This window comes from Lipotes vexillifer, unplaced genomic scaffold (genome assembly GCF_000442215.2).
Source record: "Lipotes vexillifer unplaced genomic scaffold, Lipotes_vexillifer_v1.1 scaffold301, whole genome shotgun sequence".
NCBI classification, from domain to species: Eukaryota; Metazoa; Chordata; class Mammalia; order Artiodactyla; family Lipotidae; genus Lipotes; species Lipotes vexillifer.
Genome location: NW_006792529.1, coordinates 1,435,488 through 1,456,520, shown reverse-complemented (window position 1 = coordinate 1,456,520; position 21,033 = coordinate 1,435,488). Strand labels below are relative to the sequence as shown.

General features: G+C 42.2%; 1 protein-coding gene across 1 annotated transcript in view; it reads right to left on the bottom strand.

Moving 5' to 3' along the window:
• Positions 1–235: 235 nt before the first annotated feature.
• AFF1 (ALF transcription elongation factor 1) overlaps positions 236–21,033 on the bottom strand; it is a 127,053-nt gene continuing 106,255 nt past the window's right edge. Inside the window, exons 13-21 of the mRNA XM_007465723.1 lie at positions 13,170–13,273; positions 12,277–12,517; positions 11,479–11,570; positions 11,250–11,310; positions 7,966–8,102; positions 7,289–7,360; positions 6,707–6,847; positions 4,593–4,813; positions 236–1,497 (exon numbers count right to left, since the gene is read on the bottom strand). Of these exons, the coding sequence (XP_007465785.1) occupies positions 1,376–1,497; positions 4,593–4,813; positions 6,707–6,847; positions 7,289–7,360; positions 7,966–8,102; positions 11,250–11,310; positions 11,479–11,570; positions 12,277–12,517; positions 13,170–13,273 (1,191 nt within the window). The 3' untranslated portion in view covers positions 236–1,375. The remainder of the gene's footprint in view (positions 1,498–4,592; positions 4,814–6,706; positions 6,848–7,288; positions 7,361–7,965; positions 8,103–11,249; positions 11,311–11,478; positions 11,571–12,276; positions 12,518–13,169; positions 13,274–21,033) is intronic.

The following is a 21,033-nucleotide window of genomic DNA, read 5'->3' as shown; positions in this document are numbered from 1 at the left end:
ATGAAAAAAATCTGTGCTTATGGATATGTGGGAATTCTGTTTGGTTTTTTCCCCCACTTTAGGTCATTCAAAATAAACTTGGTTTAATGTACAGAATCTGGCAATAACAACTTATGGGAAGGCCACAGTTCCTCTTCAATCTAATCACATCTAGTTGGTTGAGAACACTCTGGACTGAAGGCATGTGGTGACTTTTTTTTTTTTCTTCAAAGTCTAATAAACCACCCCAAATCTCCACAGCCTCTCAGGGAGTTAATTTACCCTAGACAATCAAGGGCTCTCCAAGTCTAGTTTCGCTATAAATATAAAGTAATTCGTAGCAGAAAAATATAGCCTCTCTAAGAAGTAGATTTCATTTTTCATTGTTCGCTGACAAAACTCTGAGTTGGTAGACAACGTGAGTTACCACATAACTGGAGACCACAGATCAGCACCTCAAATTCCAGCTCTACTTAAACAAAAATTAAAAAGCACTTCAACCATCTGGTCACGGATAAATGTTGGTTTCCTTCTTCCCCAAAGTAGAAAATGCAGAGTACAGTCAATGTGACTGCCTTTCTCTGGAGCAGGGGGTGGGAACGGCAGCGCCTGGTCCTCCGTGGTACATGGAGATGGGGATGCAGATGGGGGTGGAGACGGCTTCCCTGTGTGCTATAGCTCCTCTCTCCCCCAGCCCGACGGGGCCGCCTTCCAGCACAGTAACGGAGAAATCAGAGCTGGGTTGAACGTGCAGTATCCAGGCAATGGGGGGTCGGGGGGTGGGTTGCCTTCAATTTTATAAATTAGGACAATACCTGGTATTATCAAAGCCACTGTTCAATGGCAGAAAGTGGGGTACAGCGGAGTCCTTCACAACTTATGTTTTATAGATGACCATTAGAATTTATTAAACAAATATTTCCCCCAAAACTTAAAAGAAAAAAAAAATCACCCACAAAACCCTACACCACAATTCACTGTTTAAAAAAAAAAAATTCCTTCCAGGAATGAACTAATGTGGCTACTGAGATGATGTGAATTTGCTTCCAGAGTTGAAATTGCTCCCCCTCATTTCATTTGCATCCTGCTGGTTAAAAAAAGACGGAAATGTTTCTAGACCATTCATACACCCACTCAGGCTACATTGCACTTCTGTCCTTTAGGAAGGAAAGGCAAGATCATCTCTGAGGCCAGCCTCCTCATTTCTGCTTCTACAAAACCATGCTGTCCAACCAATGATTCCATAGTTCTTGAGTTTCAGTGAACAAATGTCCTGGCCATCTCATGGTGCTTCTCTTCTCGAGTTTGGTATCCTGATGAGACAAACGTCTGGACTGTTTTGAGGCTTCCAATGTGCAAAAAAGTTCCCAAGGCATCAGATCAACCTGGGCCTCCATTAAGGTGTTTTGGTTACTTGTTTCAGCCGCTGAAAGCCCTGTCTTGTATAGCGCACCAGGTCCATCAGACTGCTGTCAAGGGCCAGGGTGCACACACCTGTGCCGAGCTGAGCAAAGAATTCTGCAAACAAAGCAAGCCCAACATGTAAACACACATGCACACATAAAATAAACATGAAAACATAAAAAGGCAAGGCTCCAGAAACTACATTCCCACAGTATTCTGTACGTCATCTAGCAGAGCAAAAAAATAAAAAAAAACTTCACAATCTACTGTAATGGTTTGCTAACTCTCCACATCCGTCCACTAGTCTAAAAAGGGAGGAACTAAATTTGTTTCAGAGTTGACTCCCTAATGCCTGGCACAGTGGCTGACAGTGGAAAATACTCAAGTTATACTTTTGGATCAATGGACACATGAATGAAAATAAACAAATAAAAATACTCAACATGTTTTTTTTAAAAAAAAAAGCATCATTAGTTTGCTAAGAAAGAAAACAAGGTTTGAAGAGGCTGTGAGGAAAGTAAGCGGCCACAGCCAAGCTGGCCGACTTCTTTCCTATAGCCAGGAAAGAGCACGTCAAGTCTTTAATCTGGTATTTACATATAAGCATTTGCTCAGTGGTCACTAGCACTGACACCAAGCAGTTTCTCTAACAGGTGCTTGACCATCTCCTAAACCTTGGATTTCTCCAAGGGCGTTCTTCACAAACAAGACCCAAGAATATTTACTAAGCCATATTTCCTATACTGTTGCTAACCATCTTTCTTAACATATACTGAAAACAAGCAATAAACGCAGTATTTTTTTAAGGATTATAAAAGTTATATTTATTCACGATGCTACATTTATTGCATTCCCTTAGAAAAATAGAGACTATTTATGTACCCGATTTGCCCATATAAAACTTTTTACAAATTATGTGTAGCACATAAAGGCCTCTGGTACAGCTAAAATCCTGACACTACAATTTGGGTAATCCTGCTTCAGGGTCTCCAGTTTATCAAGTCTGTCCACAGAAAATAAAAACTGAAACTACAGTCAGTCTTGCTGCTCAAACTTGGAAATTATTTTAAATAAAATAAAATAAAATTTTCAATTACTCTAAAACCCAAAAAAGTAAACTGGAAGGGGATACATTTTGTTACCAATTTCAATTTAACAGTATGACAAATTCACACCTTATTTTGGCTGGGTCTTTTTTTTTTTTTTTAAATCACCTTAGTTTTGACATTATCTTTCTAAGTTGTGGCTGCTTCAGAAGATAATTTGTCAAAAATATTTACCAAACAATTTTAATAATAATAATATTCCTTTTACAAAATGGTACAATAACACCTTAAGAAACCAGAAAATACTCAATGTCTTTGGCTATATAACTAAAAGGCCATTCTTCCAAACAGAATAGGGCATATTCACCTCAGAACCAACTACAGAAACAGAAAGCATAACAGAAATATGCACAGAATTTAATGAGAATTTGTCTTCCTTTTTTTCCCATTCTACCCATATAATAAGCAAGGAGAATGCAATTTACATAATCTTCCCAGATGAGACTCAACAGTACTTCAAAGATACCCAAACTTCTGCAAAGGCAAAATGAATTAAAACAATGACACAACTAAGGGAAGACTAAAGGGACAAACGTTATTTGCAATTTTCTTTTTTTTTTAACTTGTTGGCTTCCTTTTAAGCCTTACAAGTGTAGAAATTATAGCTGATAAACAAAAGTCACAAGCCTCACAAATGGAACTATAATATAAAAATAAATCAAATGAAACATTTATTAATAAATGAAGACTATTTTATTACTTCAAGTGTTAATGATAAAAAAATTTCCACACAGCTGTTGCATTTAAAAAAGTGAAACTACATACTATATTTCTAGCTTGGTAAACAGATGAACCTGATGTCTTTGAATGACATAACAATTGAGCATTGTACAGTACATCTTTCTGAAGACCCATAAATTAGAGAACTACTGGCTTAAAGTTAGTGATTATGAAACAAATATGTATTCATAGTTTCAGCTGCTTTTTTCTTCCTCAGCCGTCAGGTGCTCCATCCATTTTACATTTCTGGGTTGAAGAATAAATGCAGTATTTTAGGTTATGCTACTTCCCATCTCAAATGTGTTGTGCCTGGGGACAGCCAATGACTTTCCATCTGCATTTGCTTAGCCCTTTTGCTAGCACTTCAGTTCAGGGTGAAATAACGATACCAAAACTTCCAAAGGGGCAACGTGCTAAAGCCACTTCTGATTTAATTTTGCTAAGATCTAGTCCCAGAAATCTATCTCCATGCCACAGAGCTCAAGAAAGAACTGTGACAGCATGGAGAAAATGTGAGAAGAGTAAACAGCTGCACACTTCCTTTCCTTCAAAACACTGAACAGATTGTGGGAATGTGAGTTGGTGCAGCCCCTATGGAAAACAGTATGGAGGTTCCTCAGAAAGCTAAAAATAGAACTACCATATGATCCAGCAATCCCACTCCTGGGCACGTATCTGGACAAAACTTTAACTCAAAAAGATACATGTACCCCTATGTTCACAGCAGCACTATTCACAACAGCCATGACATGGAAACAACCTAAATGTCCATTGACAGGTGAATGGATAAAGATGTGGAACATATATACAATGGAATACTATTCAGCCATGAAAAAGAATGAAATAATGCCATTTGCAGCAACATGGATGGACTTAGAAATTATCATACTAAGTGAAGTAAGGTCAGACAGAGAAAGACAAACACTATATGATATCACTTATATGTGGAATCTAAAATGTGGAACAAATGAACCTCTATCTACAAACCAAAACAGACTTGTGGTTGCCAAGGGGTAGGGGAGGCGGGAGAGGGATGGACTGGGAGTTTGGGGTTAGTTGATGCAAACTATTACATATAGAATGGATACACAACAGGATATTACATATAGAATGGATACACAACAATATAGTTCCTACTGTATAGCACAGGGAACTATATTCAATATCCTGTGATAAACCATAATGGAAAAGAATATGAAAAAGAATGTATTTATGTGTGTAACTGAATCACTTTGCTGTACAGCAGAAATTAACACAACATTGTAAATCAACTATAATTTTAAAAAAGAAAAAAAAAAAAGGCCAAAACACTGAACAGAAAATACAATGTTATTCCCCTCCCAATCCCCATGGCCCAGTAATAACCACGACAGAACCATTTACCTTTGTTCTTCCTGGTAAGGACCTCAGCCTGTTCCCAAAGATCAAAGGCGGTAAGGACATGGGAAGTAATGGTGACATAGGAAGATGTCATGTTTTGGATGGTGACTGGGGTGCTGATGGTGGCGGGCATCCCCCCGCTCCCCACACTGCCAGCACTTGACTGGGATCCTATGGAGCTGGCTGGAGAAGGCATTGGAGAGAGGGGGGATGGTGTGCCTGTGCTTCTGGAAGGTGGAAAAAGAGAACTGGTTAGTCACCTGAACTCCCAGATCACAGGATCTCCTGTTTCTGGAACTGCAGTCCAAGTCACAAGGCTTTAGCGTGCACTTGCCAAAATGACAATCACTTCTAAAATCACTTCTACAAGGTCAGAGAGGCACTGCACCCTTCACCTTCAGTATTCCGGAAATTTATTTCATAAAACACAGTGGGATGGGGCCCTCCAAATGGAAAAAGTAACTGGAGAGACGTAAGGTGTTCTTCACTGGACATAGAATCAGGTGGGCAAATCTGTATTCCAAGTGTATTTCCCAGGCCCTTTACATATTTTACTCCCTTGCCTGGAATCCCTTCTCTCCCCAACCCCTATTCCAACTTCTCCTAGGAAGACAATACTTCCCCTGAGAAATGGTCCTCATCTCCGATATATTCATTCTCTCATCCACTCAATACACATCACTGAGCTCCTACTCTGCACGTAGCTCTCCTCCAGACACTGGGTATACAGACAGCAGCTTCCTTTCTGTCACCACTTGAACTCGTCTCTTTGCATTTATCACACCTCATTATACTTTTCTGTCTATTCCTTTTCCTGCCTCACAAGCACCTCGCAAGCAGGAACCATCTCTTCCTAATCTCTGCATTTCTAGCCCTTAGCACAGGAGGTGCTCTGGATAAACACCTGCTGAGCCCATAACTGACTGAACAGAGGGCAGCCCACGAGGAGACTGGGCATCAGGGGGCTCACACTGTGCTCTGTGTTCTCCTACTGACTGTCCACCTGCACCTGCAAGTTCACAAGTGCCTTGATGCGGATCAAACGAGAAACACAAGTGAAGCCACTCAGACGTTAAAGAACTGATGGATATGAAATGGAAAGATGGGTCAGCAGCAGTGGCCTCATCACATAGTTACATCTGCCCTTGGGCTTCATGAACTCTAACGGATCCTAAGCATCCCCAGCAGAAAGTTCATTTTGAAGAACTAGAGCAGAAGCTCCCCAAGGGCAGCAATTCCTGTCTGCTTTGTTTACTGCTGCTTCCCTGCGCCTAAAACAAGGTTTGGTACAAGGAAGGTGCTAGACAAATGGTGAAGGAGTGATCTAAAATCACGTGACTGACAACCTATTAACTTAGAATAATATCTCAGAGGTAGGAGTCATGAAAATTTTCAGAGGTAAAGAAGTGCTTCTCAATCAAGACTTTCTTTTTTTAAGAGAGGCCATATGGGAATCTCTTCTTTTGAATGTGCTGGAAATGGGGCAATCTTCTAGGTGACGTTCTTAAAATAGCAAAACCCGTCAGAACCGGGAACTTTTCAAGGAATACGACTAAATTAAAAAAAAAAAATACTAGGCAAGTACCAAAGGGAAGAAAATTCTATCTTCATCTTAAAAACACGCGCACAAGGACTCTGTTTTTTGACAGTTTACGGAACAAATGAGCAAAAAGTGGGGGGAAAATTTAGCTAGAGATAGCTGTTTTGATTCTTAATATCACTGTTACAGACCCTGGAGAAGGTAGGAGGGAATTGGTTCTGGAAAGTTCTTGTTTACTGAAATGCTAAGACAGCGTGCTGCATAGAAGGAGAAAGGACCTTGGCTCCGGTTCCGCTGGCTCCGCCTGTTTTACATTGTTAAGCATACCCAAATATCCTCAAAGCTCTAAAATCTGGACCCTAGATTCTCTGTAGTTATCTTTTTAATTTATGTTGCCCAACCAGCAAACACCCTGATTTCTAACTATTCTTCAAAAAGGTAGAAATGTACTAATGATTTCAGTTGAATGAGCAAATCAGCAAATGGATGTAAACAATTTTTGAAACAAAGTCACAGCAAGAGGTAAAAAAAGAAAGAACTTAAATTTGGAAGCTATTTAAATTAGACTGATCATTACCTTGCAATGCATGGAGAAGGTGCCTGGGCAACTTTGGAAGAAGTCTTGAAGAAGTGTTCGTTAAGAGTACGGGAATACTTTATTGCTATATCTTTTTTACAACGAAACATAGCCATGTTCAAAATGGACTGGCAACGCATGCTGTGAACATAAACATAAGCTGAAGTGAAGCATTAGCTCCGATTCATGAGTATCACACTACAGAGAGCAAGCCACCTAACCTTTTCCCTAATGTTCACCCTAATGAACATACTGGGTTTTCCTCATCGACACGAGAAAGTATATCGAGAATCTCACTGCACTGTTCACATTAACGTCAGAAGTAAATACTGGTGAAACAACACAAATATACAAGGATATAATTTAAGTCACAAGACCAAAGTCATCAGTAAAATGATGGGGTTGTAAAATGGCAGTAGATGCCATTTCATAATAATTAACCATCAGTGGGATTAATCCCTTGACCACACATCCTACTACTTTCTGGTAGTGATTCGCTTTTCATGATCATTTTCACATTAAGAAAACAGACATGCAAAAGCAGATGTAATTTGCTATTTAGACAAAGAAAAAAATACACACCATAAAACAGCAAATATTTTCTCCTGTGTTGGTGTTGTGGCATCCGAGAAGGATTTTAATGACATTATGAATCTATAGGAAAATTAAAATGTACATCAGGTTAAAAAAAGGCAGTCAGAAAATCCCAGACACAAAGATATCTTATTATGTTTGTCTTGGTTTAATATTGATTTTTCCTGAAGATGTGAAGACATGACAGCAACGCAGAAGAAAAATGAGGCTTTGGAGAACAATTCAGGCCATTCAGAAAATTAGGCGAGGACATGCCTTTTCTCTGACCTGTCCACCTGCTTAAAACCAAGTAGACTTGTATCCTTACTGAGTCCTCTCCTGAAATGCAGGTAATAAACAAAGACGAGAGCTTCAGCTGAGATGAGAGGGCATCTGATAAGAAAGTAAAACTGGAAAAACCAACCCTCTCCCTGAAGGGTTTGGCATTTCACCGTGCACTTGGCAAAATGATCCAGACCAACCCAATTGTTCTGCTCTAGCACTTCATCTGGAATACATTTTTAGTTCATGACCAAAAAAAAAAAAAAAAAAGTTTCTGGATCAGTAACTTTTTTAAAGACTCCCCTTTGTTAAGCTGTCTTCAGACCAAAGTTCAAATGGATTAAAGCAATAAAGGTAAGGACAGAGAAGTACTTAAAAGGAAGGCAAAATGAGTCTGCACTTACTTGATGAGGTCTAGGGTTTCTGCATAGATGGAGCAAGCAGACTTGGACGCTGGGCTTTCCAATTCCATGGCAATGCCACACTCAATAAAGGACAAGGCAGCTTCCAGGTACTTAAAAGCCTTCCCAACCTTGTCCGTCTGTGGGCGAAGAACAGGGTCACTGTTAAGCCTAACACGGACTTTTACTTAGTTTCTCACACACATTCTTTACAGAAACTTCCCTCCACTGTCTTAATTTAACTATGGCTAGAGAGAAGTGTGAGAACAAACAAACTCAATATAATAACCAAAGCCCGTCAGCTCTGACCTACTGAGAATTTTCTTTTACTAAAAATTCAGTAGGAAAGAGACAACAATCTTGTAATAAGACTATACTCTCAAAACCTTATTAAAGTACATATTCAAACTAAGGCACTCAGTACATGGTTCCCTTGTTACTAGTGTGCAATTACCCATCATATGATTTTCCTGGCAAATAGGTTATTCTACACAACTAGTATAATGCAGACACAGTTTCTTTGTACGAATTGAAGTTTATCTTATAATAAGTAAAAAATGTTATGGTTTACAAGCATCTTAGATTTCATGTCGAACAATAATCTCTTTATGTATTTTACAGCCCAACAGATCATCTCCTCTGGGAGTCTGGGTTAAGGGCACAAGGCTATCCCCTGGGCCAACAGGGATAAAATTTCAGAGTCCCTTAACAGGAATGTAGAAATATGATATTGGTGGTCATCGAACCCCGAATACATATTTTGTCACCTACGCTCTTCTCACTTGGTGGAATTCAGCCAACTTGACTGAGACTGTGCCGAGTCTCACTACATATGAGACGTCATACGCAGCACACATTGTAAGAACAACTGATCAACACGACATTTGCAAGGTTGTAGTTTCTGCTAATGTCTCTACTTTGATATGTTCAAAAAGAATGAATGAAAACCATAAAGGTGCAAGTGGAGTGTAAGGAGATGGTGACACATCAGCAAAGAAGGAAGGTTTGGCAAAGAAAGATGGCTACTAATTTTAATTTTTAAAATAACTTGAGGGACTTCCCTGGCAGTCCAGCAGTTAAGACTCCGTGCTCCCAATGCAGGGGGCATGGGTTTGATCCCTGGTCGGGGAACTAAGATCCCATACACCATGCGGCATGGCCAAAATAAAAAAAAACTTGCTTTAAAAATATTTTTTCTAGGGGCTTCCCTGGTGGCCTGCCGATGCGGGGGACACGGGTTCGTGCCCTGGTCTGGGAAGATCCCACATGCCACGGAGCGGCTGGGCCCGTGGGCCATATGGCCACTGAGCCTGCGCGTCCGGAGCCTGTGCTCCACAACGGGAGAGGCCACAACAGTGAGAGGCCCGCGTACTGCAAAAAAAAAAAAAATTTTCTAGAGAACCCAGGCTCAGAAAATTAGTGACAGAAGGAATAAAAATCAAATCAGCATGTCCCAAATAATCAACAGTATCGGGCCTTATTGGTTTGCTTCACTGGTGTGAATTTAACTCTTCAAGTTTACTCATTCAATACCATCTTCTTCATGGGATTTCCAAAATTTATATTGGCCTTAGTGTAGAAACAAAAGGAACTATACTAAAGCAATTTGCCAGTATCCACTTCCTTAAGTATTTTGTAAAGTTAATAATGAAAATATTCCTGTGATGACTCTATGTATCTCCTGAGACAGGGTTAAGCTAGTAGAGTTCTAATTTCCTTAACAGTAAGTAAAATAAGAATAGAGGTGAAATACACTGCTCTATATTCAGTTGTGCACTTCACTATCTGGAATGCAAGATGGTCATCTTTGAGACATTGTGCAAGTAAAGGAGAATATTGTGAAGAGGCTGGCCATTCAGGTTTCTGTCCAAATTGGCAGATTTTGAGAGTGGAATGAGCTAACATTACTTATTAAGATGGGGTACAATAGCCATAGAAAGGGAGAAAGAAGATGTGCATATGCATAGATTAAAAGCAACACAAGAAGTTCCCTGGAGTATTAATCTTGCTTGAATAATGAAGGAATCTAGTGCCCAGTGTCAAGATAAGTTTTTGATAACTGGCTGACAAAGTACTGAATATTTACTCTTTCTCAAAAATCAAAAGATTCATACAGTTCTAGTAACAGCCTTGGAGAACTGAAAGGAAGAGGTTAGAAAGATACCACTGTTTGGTGCTTCCTGAGGCATCTTAATCTGACTCAGGTCATGCTGGTACAGGGTCACTTGAGAGATAGTGTCTAATTTGTCTTTGACTCTCCTACAGCATCCAGCATGGTAAGGACTCAATCAACATTTTACTCCAATGAATGGGGACCTGATAAAAGGGTCTCAGCCCAGCCCTTCCCAGCCTGACAAGAGATGCCAGGCTACAGACTGGGGTTGAAGAACACTGGGCTAGGATTTTGAGGCCACCATGGACTGATCTGATTCAATCCCTGTGGACCTCCAGAGTTTGTGGTTAGGTGTGCCTGTGGCAGAATCAAGGCAAACTATGCCGTTCTCTTGCGGTACAAAGTTCAACATACGGTATCTGCAGGGGTTTAGGTGTGGGTTATACACCAAGCAAATAAAGGCCCCAGAGTCTTAGATGCTTAAATATGACAAAGGGCAAGCATTACATAACTATACTGCAGCAGAGAAATAAAAGCATCATTTATGTATGCAATTAACAAAACTACCACCTTCCAGAAAGTCCAACGGCCACCAGGTAAAGGGAGTTCGTTTCTTTAAGGCATGCTTGCCAACAGTGCAATCATCATCTTCACCTTAAAATTTCATCTGAAGGTACTACTGGTCCACTGTTCACTGTTAGCCTCTAACAGTGAACAGGGCGTTAAGATAATTTTGGAATGCAAACAGACTACCTCACTTTTTGAAATGTTTTGGGGTGACCACAAATTGATCAGCTTTCAATAAACCAGAGTTGTTTTTCACATCCAAAGAACTGATTCAGTGGGACAAGGAAGCCCTCATGTATATTAAATAAAACACTACCAGGTAGATCAACTTTCATTCATTTAGATATAAAACGTGAAACTAGTACTTTGCCTCTCTGCCCACGATCAGACGGAATCAGTGAAGTCACAACAGTGTCGCTTCCCTAGGAACTGCTCAGCCCTCGCTCATTCCGACCCTGCTGACCCTGCTTACACTGCGGCCAATGTCAGGTCCCCCCAGCCCTACCCCCCCCACCCCGCCCCCAAGCCACAGTTAGTGATTTGGAACTAGACGGCAAGTGTTTGAACGGAAAACATTCCACCAAAGGGAGAAAGAGCCCAGACTGACCACTAATTCTGCTTTGTCCTTCAACCTTCTGGCCTCCTTCATGTGAAAATCTGCTTGTTGTCTGAAAGAGAAGAAAAGACCAGGGGTGGGTCACAGGAACCTAAAAGTACTGGACTGGGGCAAGATGACTTAAGACGACTGGAGGGGGATGAGGATGGGAGGAGAGGCAGGGCAAAGAGGAGGCGGGGGGAGGGGGAGGGGGAGGGGAAGCAGCAGCATCCAGTCTTACTTGTCCAACTTCATGTGAGGCTTCCCTGGCTTGGAGTTACCATTTGGCAAAGAAGGCACTGGAAAACGATTTGCAGTATCTCCAGAAGATCCCTTAAAAAAGATCATCATACCGATCACCCTGTAACATTTCAGACCATTGGCCTAACTGTACCGTCTCTCTAAATTAGCCCCAAATAGTTCAAAAGCAAGGAACTCAAATGCTGCACGCTCTAGCTTGGTCAAGCATTTTCTCAGCTAGGTTCAACTGAAACTGTAGATTTGGGTTGTATCGGGGACACAGAAAAGCCATTAAGACAAGAATGCCCAAGAGAACAGATTATCAACAAAGCCAAATTTAACATTTTCTCTTAAGCAATACATACACACACACACACTCACCTACCCCAGGTTAACAGGAAGGAAGGAATCTGTATTCAAGAAAGTGGATACTTGTTCCCCCATTATCACTAATAATGAAAGTATTTGAGATCAAACATCCAAACCAAGAACTAACCAGGGTTATCATGTTTTACTGCAAAACACCCGATAGAAAATTAACACAAAAATCTATTCTGGTTTTTCACCTCTGAACCACTTTAAGAAGAATAAACTGCCACCTAAATTATCAGGTAATATGAACTATCTCTTACTCTCCCTCTGAAAAGTAGAGCATTAAGCACAAATAACTCATTACTGCTTTATTAAAAGTGACGAATAGCTCTGAAATACCATCATAGAAAACTTATCTTATTTGGGCATTTAAATTAAAGACACACCAACATATTCCCTTTTATACATTACTGCCTCCCCTCCTTACTTTGTGTTCTGTAGAGCTTCCAGAGCCCTTCCCCTCTACTTTTCTGTGCTTGGAAACAGAAGAGTCTCTGTGGTTGCTCTTGGTACTACTGGCACTTTTGGGAGGGTCCTGGCCACTGGGGTCTGCTTCCTGTCTTGACCTCTTTTGTGCAGGCTTGGCTGGCTTCTGGGAGGACGAGGATGACACAAGTGAAGGGGGAAGCATTTCCCTCTTTGAGGGCTCAGAGAACGGCCTGGGCGTTCTGGAATGAAACATCATGCAAAACTAAGTTAAGGCAAAACATGAACCGTATAACTTAGTTGTTGAGTTATAGGACAAAATGGCTGTTGACACAAAAGATAAAGATATCACAGAGCCATGAAATCCATTTTTGTAGAAAGGCCAAATTTCAGAGCCCTTTTTTTTTGATGCCTTTGAAAACTACAGTCCTACCTGTGAGTAACAAATGAAGTTGTATAATTTGTCACTAAGCTTGCAGAGTCTGCCAATGGTCTTACCTTTACCCAAGCAAGTCACTCTGCAGTAGCTACTGCCCAAACTGCACCTTGTCTCTGACAAGCAGGCAGGCCCAGCTGCCACCTCCTCTCTGCCCCCTTCACATCTGACCCCTTCTCTCTCTCTCTTTCAAATCTCTGTTGGTTCCTACATGGTGATACGACTCACTTGTTTTTGCCAAGTCTTTTTGTGCTTTTGATAAATCTAAGTTTGCTGCCAAATGAACCGTTAATTCCTCTAAGGTCCTCGTGAAGGAAAACAGAACTTAGCATATCGTCAAAATGAGCCTGACGAGTTCACTATTCTCTCGTTCTACTGCAGAAGAAAAGTGTTTTGCCGTGTTGCCATCCAGGAAGATTCGATCACCTTCGCAGCCTGTTCCTAATCTCTATACTCACTTTGATTTAGAAGATTCTTTGTGGGAGGATGAGGGTGATGACTGCGATTTGACTTCTTTCTCCAGCCTGATTTTCTTGCTATCGTGGTCTCTTTCTGCTTCACCCTATTATTGTAGTATAACAGCAAATTATTACAAACATAATTGTACAGACAAAATAGAAAAAAATATGCAGCAAGGTCAATGAGAGCAATCAAACTTTTGGAAACTTCTAAACACACACAGAAACCTTATGAGTATCTACACTGTGTATGGGAGGCGGGGTGGTGGTGAGGGCAGCAGACCATCTAGATTTGATGTGATTTGTACTGAGACGGATTTGTACATGAGGAAGGACTAAGGAAAGAACCAGGTTTTTCTCTACCCAGGAAGCAAACAGATGCATTTTCCCATGACAACATGTATATCAAATTTACAGAAGGTCCAAAATGCAGGTTCCTTCCCCCTGGTCTGTGCTCATGTAATGGCCCTGTGGGAAGGAAGCTTTCTAGCAAGGACAGTGAAGCGATGGGTGGCAGTCCTTGAATCGACTCAGGTGCTTTAGAATTAAACTCCTCAACTGTCAGCTCACGGGGAGAGAAATCTGGGACACCACCAGCCAATCTAGGACAATCCCTAAAAAACCTGAAATCCTCTCTTAGAGCCTTAAAGGGAAAAACAACATTCTTCAAATGATCTCATTGTGGGAGGCCCCGGTTTTCACCACAGTCTCTCCCTCGTTCTCTGAATTTCTCCAAGAAAAATGAATAAATTAAGATGTGTAGGCTCAAGCTCTGCCCAGGCGCTAATCAGCGGCCTGGCCCCGCTCAAAAGGAGGGAAATAGCAAAGACATGCCCTTCCCTCCCCCGGCATTCTGCAAGCAAGCGTGCCTGGGTGTGCGCCTCCATCCAGCCTTCCATAAGTTCGCAGAAAACATCTCCCTCTTGTTTCAAAATGGACCACTGAAGATGGCTAATAAGGATACTTGGCTTTCATTCTCTCGGTGTTTGCACAGGTGAGAACATTAAGCAGAAGGGAAAATATGGGTGGAGATAAGAAATCCAAGGGAAGGCTGGTACTATGGTACCACTGGAAGCCGATTCCGCTCTGTCCCGCACACTCCATCCCAGAGCTGCACAGCACTTGGACACGGCTAGTCCACAGCAACAAGTGAAGTCAGGGACTTTGTCCAGAAAAGGAGAATGTAATCATTTTTCTACTGATGAAATACTGAAGTGGTAATTTTAGACACATTGGATTAAATTATTTATCACTGTTTTTTTTTCCTTTTTATATTCTTAACGTGGTTACTAGAAAAATTTAAGTTATGTATGTGGGTCACATTATATTTCTACTGGACAGAACTGTTTTACACACTTTTCTAGAGGTGATCTGCAAAATGGACCTTGAACTTCCAATAAGCCGATGCAAAGAAAGAATTATTAAATGTACAGGTTAGGTAAGATAAGAACAAATCAGTTGCTCAGAAACATAACCATTCATTACAGAAGACCGGGGAAAAAGGTCCTTGAGGGACTTAATAAGGAGAGAACACATGATGTGAATAAGCACATCCCACAGGCACGGCTGAAACAGTAATATTTCACACGGCTGTTTCTCACGTGGCAGGCAGTGCACGCCGGCAGCACAAGCCTGGAGCACAGTTCAGGACAGATGAAAGGTCCTGGCACAGGCCAGGAGAGGCCTGTTGAAGCTCTGCCCAGCATGTAACTCACCCTCCATTCAACAATTCATAATGAACTCAATGTTGGCAGAGAAGAAAGAATAAACCAGAAGTGACTGGTTAAAATAGAACCCTACTACTAAGGGGTATCCCCTCATCACTACACCCACTGTGGCCAAGAGGCTCTGCTACCAATGGGCCCAGTGAATTCTCTTGAGTTTTAGATTAAAGGCCACACAGCTGGCCCAGCAAGCATTACAAGAGGGTGGGAAATTTATCTTTCGGAAAAGTCACAGAATTTGCTAAAATACCCAGGCAGATAATTAACTTGCACACAAAGTAGTTAGTAATACATACTTTTTTAAATGGAAGGCATTTCCAGGCAGTTAACGACATGTGGGATAAGTCCCCAAGACAAAGCTAAGCATAAACGGTCCACAAGGTTACTTTCTAAAGAAAACACCAAACCCCAGAGGTGGAATGAGAGTTAATTTTTGTTTGTATATCTTCATGCTGCTTAGGACATGCTAGTTATAACTAGAAACCAAAGTGGCAGGCCTTACAAACCACACATGAAAATAAGATTCATAGTGAGTCAATCCTCACAAACTGGTTTTAACTCGGGCTTGTGCCAATCAGTGACTCAAGAGAACAGCCCAAAACCAACAATCACCAAAGACTAACTTCAATGCTAGCTTTAACAACTATGTTGGCACTTTCTGGAATAATACACTTTATGTTGACATGTAGCAACTTAGAAGCTGGTAATATTCTGTCAGCTGGTAGAATGTAAGCCGTTAAACCAATTAAGCAAAATCCCCTTCTGCTGACTGTGCTTGCTTTGACCTGAATTCACGCCTGTGGGCTGGGGTCAGTATTTTTGTAGTTGGAACCCTCTTGTCTTCTGTAGGAAGAGTCCCGGGGGCATCCCCAGAGCAGGCACTCCATGAGCATTCGTCAGCTGGCCCAGGAGCAAACCTGCACTGCAACCCTAAGTGGATGGATTTAGCAAAGCGCCATTAGAGAGGGAGTCATCTGATCCTGGGTGGCAGGAAACACAGACTTGAATTCCAAGACTGGAAAACAGAAGGCAAGGAGTTCTTGAGATGTTTCTGGGTCAAGAAGCCATTTGAAAGTGAGGTGAGAGTGACGTACCCTCTTCAGAAGGAAAAAGGAGTCTCCTTTGCTCAGTGGCTTATCCACAGATCAACTCCCATTTCAGGGACCCCTGTCTAAGGTCTGGGTCTTGGACACTCCCTTTTTCCAGAAGGACAATGTCTCGACAGTGCCCGCATCTCCAACAGGAGGAGCCTGCTGGCCGATGACGGTTCCTGACTGACTTGTTTACTTTTCTTAACCTGTTGGGTCAGGCAGCCTCTTATTATCTGCCAAATGCTGCTCCACCTACAGAGTGGAGCAAAAGGGCAAGAATGAACACCATAAAAGGAAGATCTGGGACTGTGCTAGGCCAAGCCGGTTTCTGAAGAGAAGGCCTCCAGGGCAGCCTGCTGCCTGCCCCAGCACCTGACTCACCAACTAGGTGCCGCGGATAACAGGGGGCAGTGAAAGTGGCTTTTTTAGAACTAACACTCGTTTGGGGCCATAGTTTCTAACAGACAGAAAGATAGTCGACTCAGAGCTTAGCCATGATGGGGAGAGATGACGAGCATCTGGAAGGGAAACTAAAGTGTGGCGGGCACTAGGCTGGCAGGAGTGGGGACAATGGAGGGGTTGAGCCAGGGATGGTATTGTAACAGCCCGTCAGTACACTGATCTGGAAGTACAACCTCAGGCCTTGCTCCAAGAATGCCACCAACGCCCCCCAACCTGCACCCATCCCCTAACAGGCACTTGCACACACACCCTGCTCCTCCGGCCCCACCCCACTAAAAGCAAGAAAGGTGTGAAAGAGGGACTTCCCTGGTGGTCGAGTGGTAAAGAATCTGCCTTCCAATGCAGGGGATGTGGGTTCAATCCCTGGTCAGGGAACAAAGATTCCACATGCTGCAGGGCAACTAAGCCCGCACGCCACAACTACTGAGCTCGTGGATCTCAAGGAGAGAAACTTCGTGCCGCAAACAACAGAGCCCACGCGCCCTGGAGCTTGTGCACCACAACTAGAGAAGAGAAAACCCGCACGCCACAACTAGAGAGAAGCCCGCACACCACAATGACAGATCCTGCATTCCTCAACGAAGATCCCGCGTGCCACAACTAAGACACAATGCAGCCAAAAATAAATAAATACATAAATAATAAATATTAAAAAAAAAAAAGATGTGAAAGAGAGCAAAGGAGCCAAGATCCACTAGACTGGGAGGGGTCAGCATACTGAGCTCCAGACCTGCTTTTGCTAAGCAGCCAAGTGATATGAAGGCCTTTCTGGATCCCATCTAAAGAAGGTAGCAGCTGAACAAGAGACACATGCGGTCTCAGCACTCCAATTCTAAATTCTATCCTCCTCTCCCACAGGGAAGCAAATACGCTTGGTAGCACATGGAGCATAGCAAAAGTGGAGAAGCAGCCTTTGGGGAAGTTCAGATACTTTTCTGGGATTTGCCTCTGCAGGAGGTTCAATAAGACGACGCCACAGCAGGTAAGTCCAAGCTGACCCCATGAATGAGGCAGGTTATATTCACTGGGGAAAGTACCACAAAAAAGCAAAGGGAATCCACTCTTTTCCTTCTTTTTGGTGAGGGAATACACAGGCATTAGACTGGCCCTAAAACAGCTCTTCATATGATACTTTTAGGGTAACTAACAGGCATGAAGAAATTAGATGTAAGTGGCTTTAGGAAATTATAGGGATGACTTTTCAAACCCTTGATTTTGAAGGATAATAACTGGGAATGTTGATCTGGAGAAACAACCCAAGAGAAAACAGTCAGATCCTGGGAAGGTCTGAACTAACCATCAAGCAATAAAAATGCACATTTTCCCACCAGATCCCATAACTTCCCTCCCCACTCCTCAAAACACACATAAACGATGGCACTGAAATGTTTTTCCAAAAGTGTCCAAGCTTCTTCATCCGTAAAGCAGTTATTTATAAAAAGGGAAAGACCTGAATGAATGTAACCTCCCAGTTCTGTTATTTGTCTAAACGACTGTTGAGAGAGTCTAGCATTTTATTTGAAAGACATCTATAAGGTGACTGAATGAAATGAGGTTATCTAAGAAAGCACTGAGAGCAATGCTTAGCTCTACGCATGTTTGGTGTGCTTTTAGAATCTTCTCATTTGCACTGCCCTGATTGTATATTATCTTGTGCTTCTCAGCTTCAACTTTTCTTCCAAGTCTGGAAAACATAAAGCTTAAAAATTATATAAAAGAAAATATAAGTTCTACTTTAAATTCTAAACTGTAATCAGGTTGAAGAAATTCTGTAGTTTATGTAAGGAGTACCATGTGAGTTAATGTCTATTTACCCTCACAATTTTCTCATGAATTGTCCCCAACCCACTCCTTTAAAGTAGAAGAAAAAAAAGAAAAAGGGGAAAAATAAAAATATAGCTACATTTCTATAGGTGCCACATTTGATGGCTTCATCACAGCTATTAACAACTATTAACTTTTTTTTTTCAGGCTTAAAAAATATGTTTTTTAATATATAAGGAGAGATTTGGGGGGAATATTTAATCTTCATAATGGAATCCTTTTTTTTTAAACATCTTTATTGGAGTATAATTGCTTTACAATGGTGTGTTTGTTTCTGCTTTATAACAAAGTGAATCAGCTATACATATACACATATCCCCATATCTCCTCCCTCTTGCATCTCCCTCCCACCCTCCCTATCCCACCCCTCTAGGTGGTCACAAAGCACCGAGCTGATCTCCCTGTGCTATACGGCTGCTTCCCACTAGCTATCTATTTTGCATTTGGTAGTGTATATATGTCCATGCCACTCTGTCACTTCGTCCCAGCTTACCCTTCCCCCTCCCCACGTCCCCGTTGTTCTCTAACTCTTTATGATCATTTTCTCACACTTTTGAGTCTAAAATGGCTTTAAGGGTTTGTTAACCCTCTGAAAATATTTGTTAAATTTTGTGCCAAGAGAGGGATGAACCTTTAAATAAATCCCACTAATGCAAAGGAGCAGGAACATTATTCAATGGCCCTCACTACATTCTCATGGAGTTTTTTCTAGTGTTCACACTCAATATGAAGAAAATGAACAAGTCTTCACTATCCAAATTTGGGGAAAAGCACCTAAGCTTAAAGAGAGACCTGGGCTGCCCACAGAGCTGTCCCGCTCGTCCAAGGGTGGTGGCCAAAGGTACCCTGAACAAGTAGAGTCAGGGTCCTGACAGGAAAGGGGGAGCCTGCCCCTCACAGAGAGAACCTGAGGTTATGATGTTCAGTATTAATACCACCACCTGGAATCCAGCAGGAAGCAAAACCAATGACACACAGTTCTCTGATCATGAAATATCTATACTGCTGGCTGATGTTTATATTTATCTGAAAGCTCCTAAGTAATGTTTCTAACCAGTGACATACTTCAGGCCAGGAATTCCTGGTTGTCCAGATCCATGATGTCTAAATGCACCACACTGGAGAGATTTCTTGGTCCAAAAGACTAGCTTTATACAATCCTGGCCTGGTAATAAGGTTCTGCTCCAGAGCCTTAGGCATTAGGATCACCCGAGGAGTTAGAAAATAACAATAGGAGTGTGGGGCTGGGGGGTGGCACACATCCTGCCACCAGTACTGAGGGTTCCCCAGGGGACCGGAATGTGCAGCCAGGGTTTGGAACCACTGGTTCAGTCCCTGATCCTGTTAGTCCCACAGCAGGGAGGCAGGCTGTTCCCAGAGCCAGATCTCTCAGCTGCCTGCCAGAGCTTTAAGGCAAGCATGGACTTGCCTAAGATGAGGCAGTCATTATTTCTCCATCCTTTGAACAGAAAGATAAATAAGCTGCCCTAGGAGAGCTCAGCCAAGGGCTGGAAAAATGGCTTTCAGAGGGCACAGTTCATATACTCAACAGGGACAGCTGAATTTCCCTTTCTGGAGCTGCAAGCAGAGCTTCTAGATTTGCACTGGAGGATGGACTGGTCTGACAACTGTCTGGGGAGCCTCCAATTTCCAACATTTACCCCTGGTTAGTAAGCGTTTTAGAAGCTAATACTTCTCCCCTCTCCCCACTCCAGCTGATGCAGGTCAGCAGTGGAGACTAGATAGTATTAGGGTAGCTGGGGGACAGGTGACAAAAGATTTCCCAGGAGGAGGTAAAAGAGTGTATTTTTGCTATTGATTCTATGTGTAAAATAGGTAACTAATGAGAACCTACTGTATAGCTCAGGGAACTCTACTCAGTGCTCTGTGGTGACCTAAATGGGAAGGAAATCCAAAAAAGAGGGGATATTTGTATACATAGAGCTGATTCACTTTGCTGTACAGTAGAAATTAACACAACATTGTAAAGCAACTAAACTCCAATAAAAATTAATTTAAAAAAGATGATGTGATATATACATATGTACAAAATAAAATAAAATAAAACACATCATGAAAAAAAAGGATATTTTTGAAGATTTCTCGGGTATATTAGATGCAGGCACCTTTTCCTAGCCTGGCCCATCACAATTTTCTCCATAAAGTTTTACACCTCTTACAGGCACACATCATTTTAAAAGTTATCAAGGACTTCCCTGGTGGTGCAGTGGTTAAGAATCCGCCTGCCAATGCAGGAGACACGGGTTCAATCCCTGGTCCGGGAAGATGCCACATGCCGCGGAGCAACTAAGCCCATGCACCACAACTACTGAAGCCTGCGCACTTAGAGCCCATGCTCCACAACAAGAGAAACCACCGCAATGAGAAGCCTGCGCACCGCAACAACGAGTAGACCCCGCTCGGTGCAACTAGAGGAAACCCACACGCAGCAATGAAGACCCAATACAGCCAAAAATAAATAAAATTAAAAAAAAAAACAAAAAACTGGGCTTCCCTGGTGGCGCAGTGGTTGAGAGTCCGCCTGCCGATGCAGGGGACACGGGTTCGTGCCCCGGTCCGGGAAGATCCCACATGCCGCGGAGCAGCTGGGCCCATGAGCCATGGCCACTGAACCTGCGCATCTGGAGCCTGTGCTCCGCAATGGGAGAGGCCACATAGTGAGAAGCCCGCGTACCGCAAAAAAAAAAAACAAAACACTAAACTAAAAGTTATCGGGAACCAGAATACACCCTCTTCTAGCTG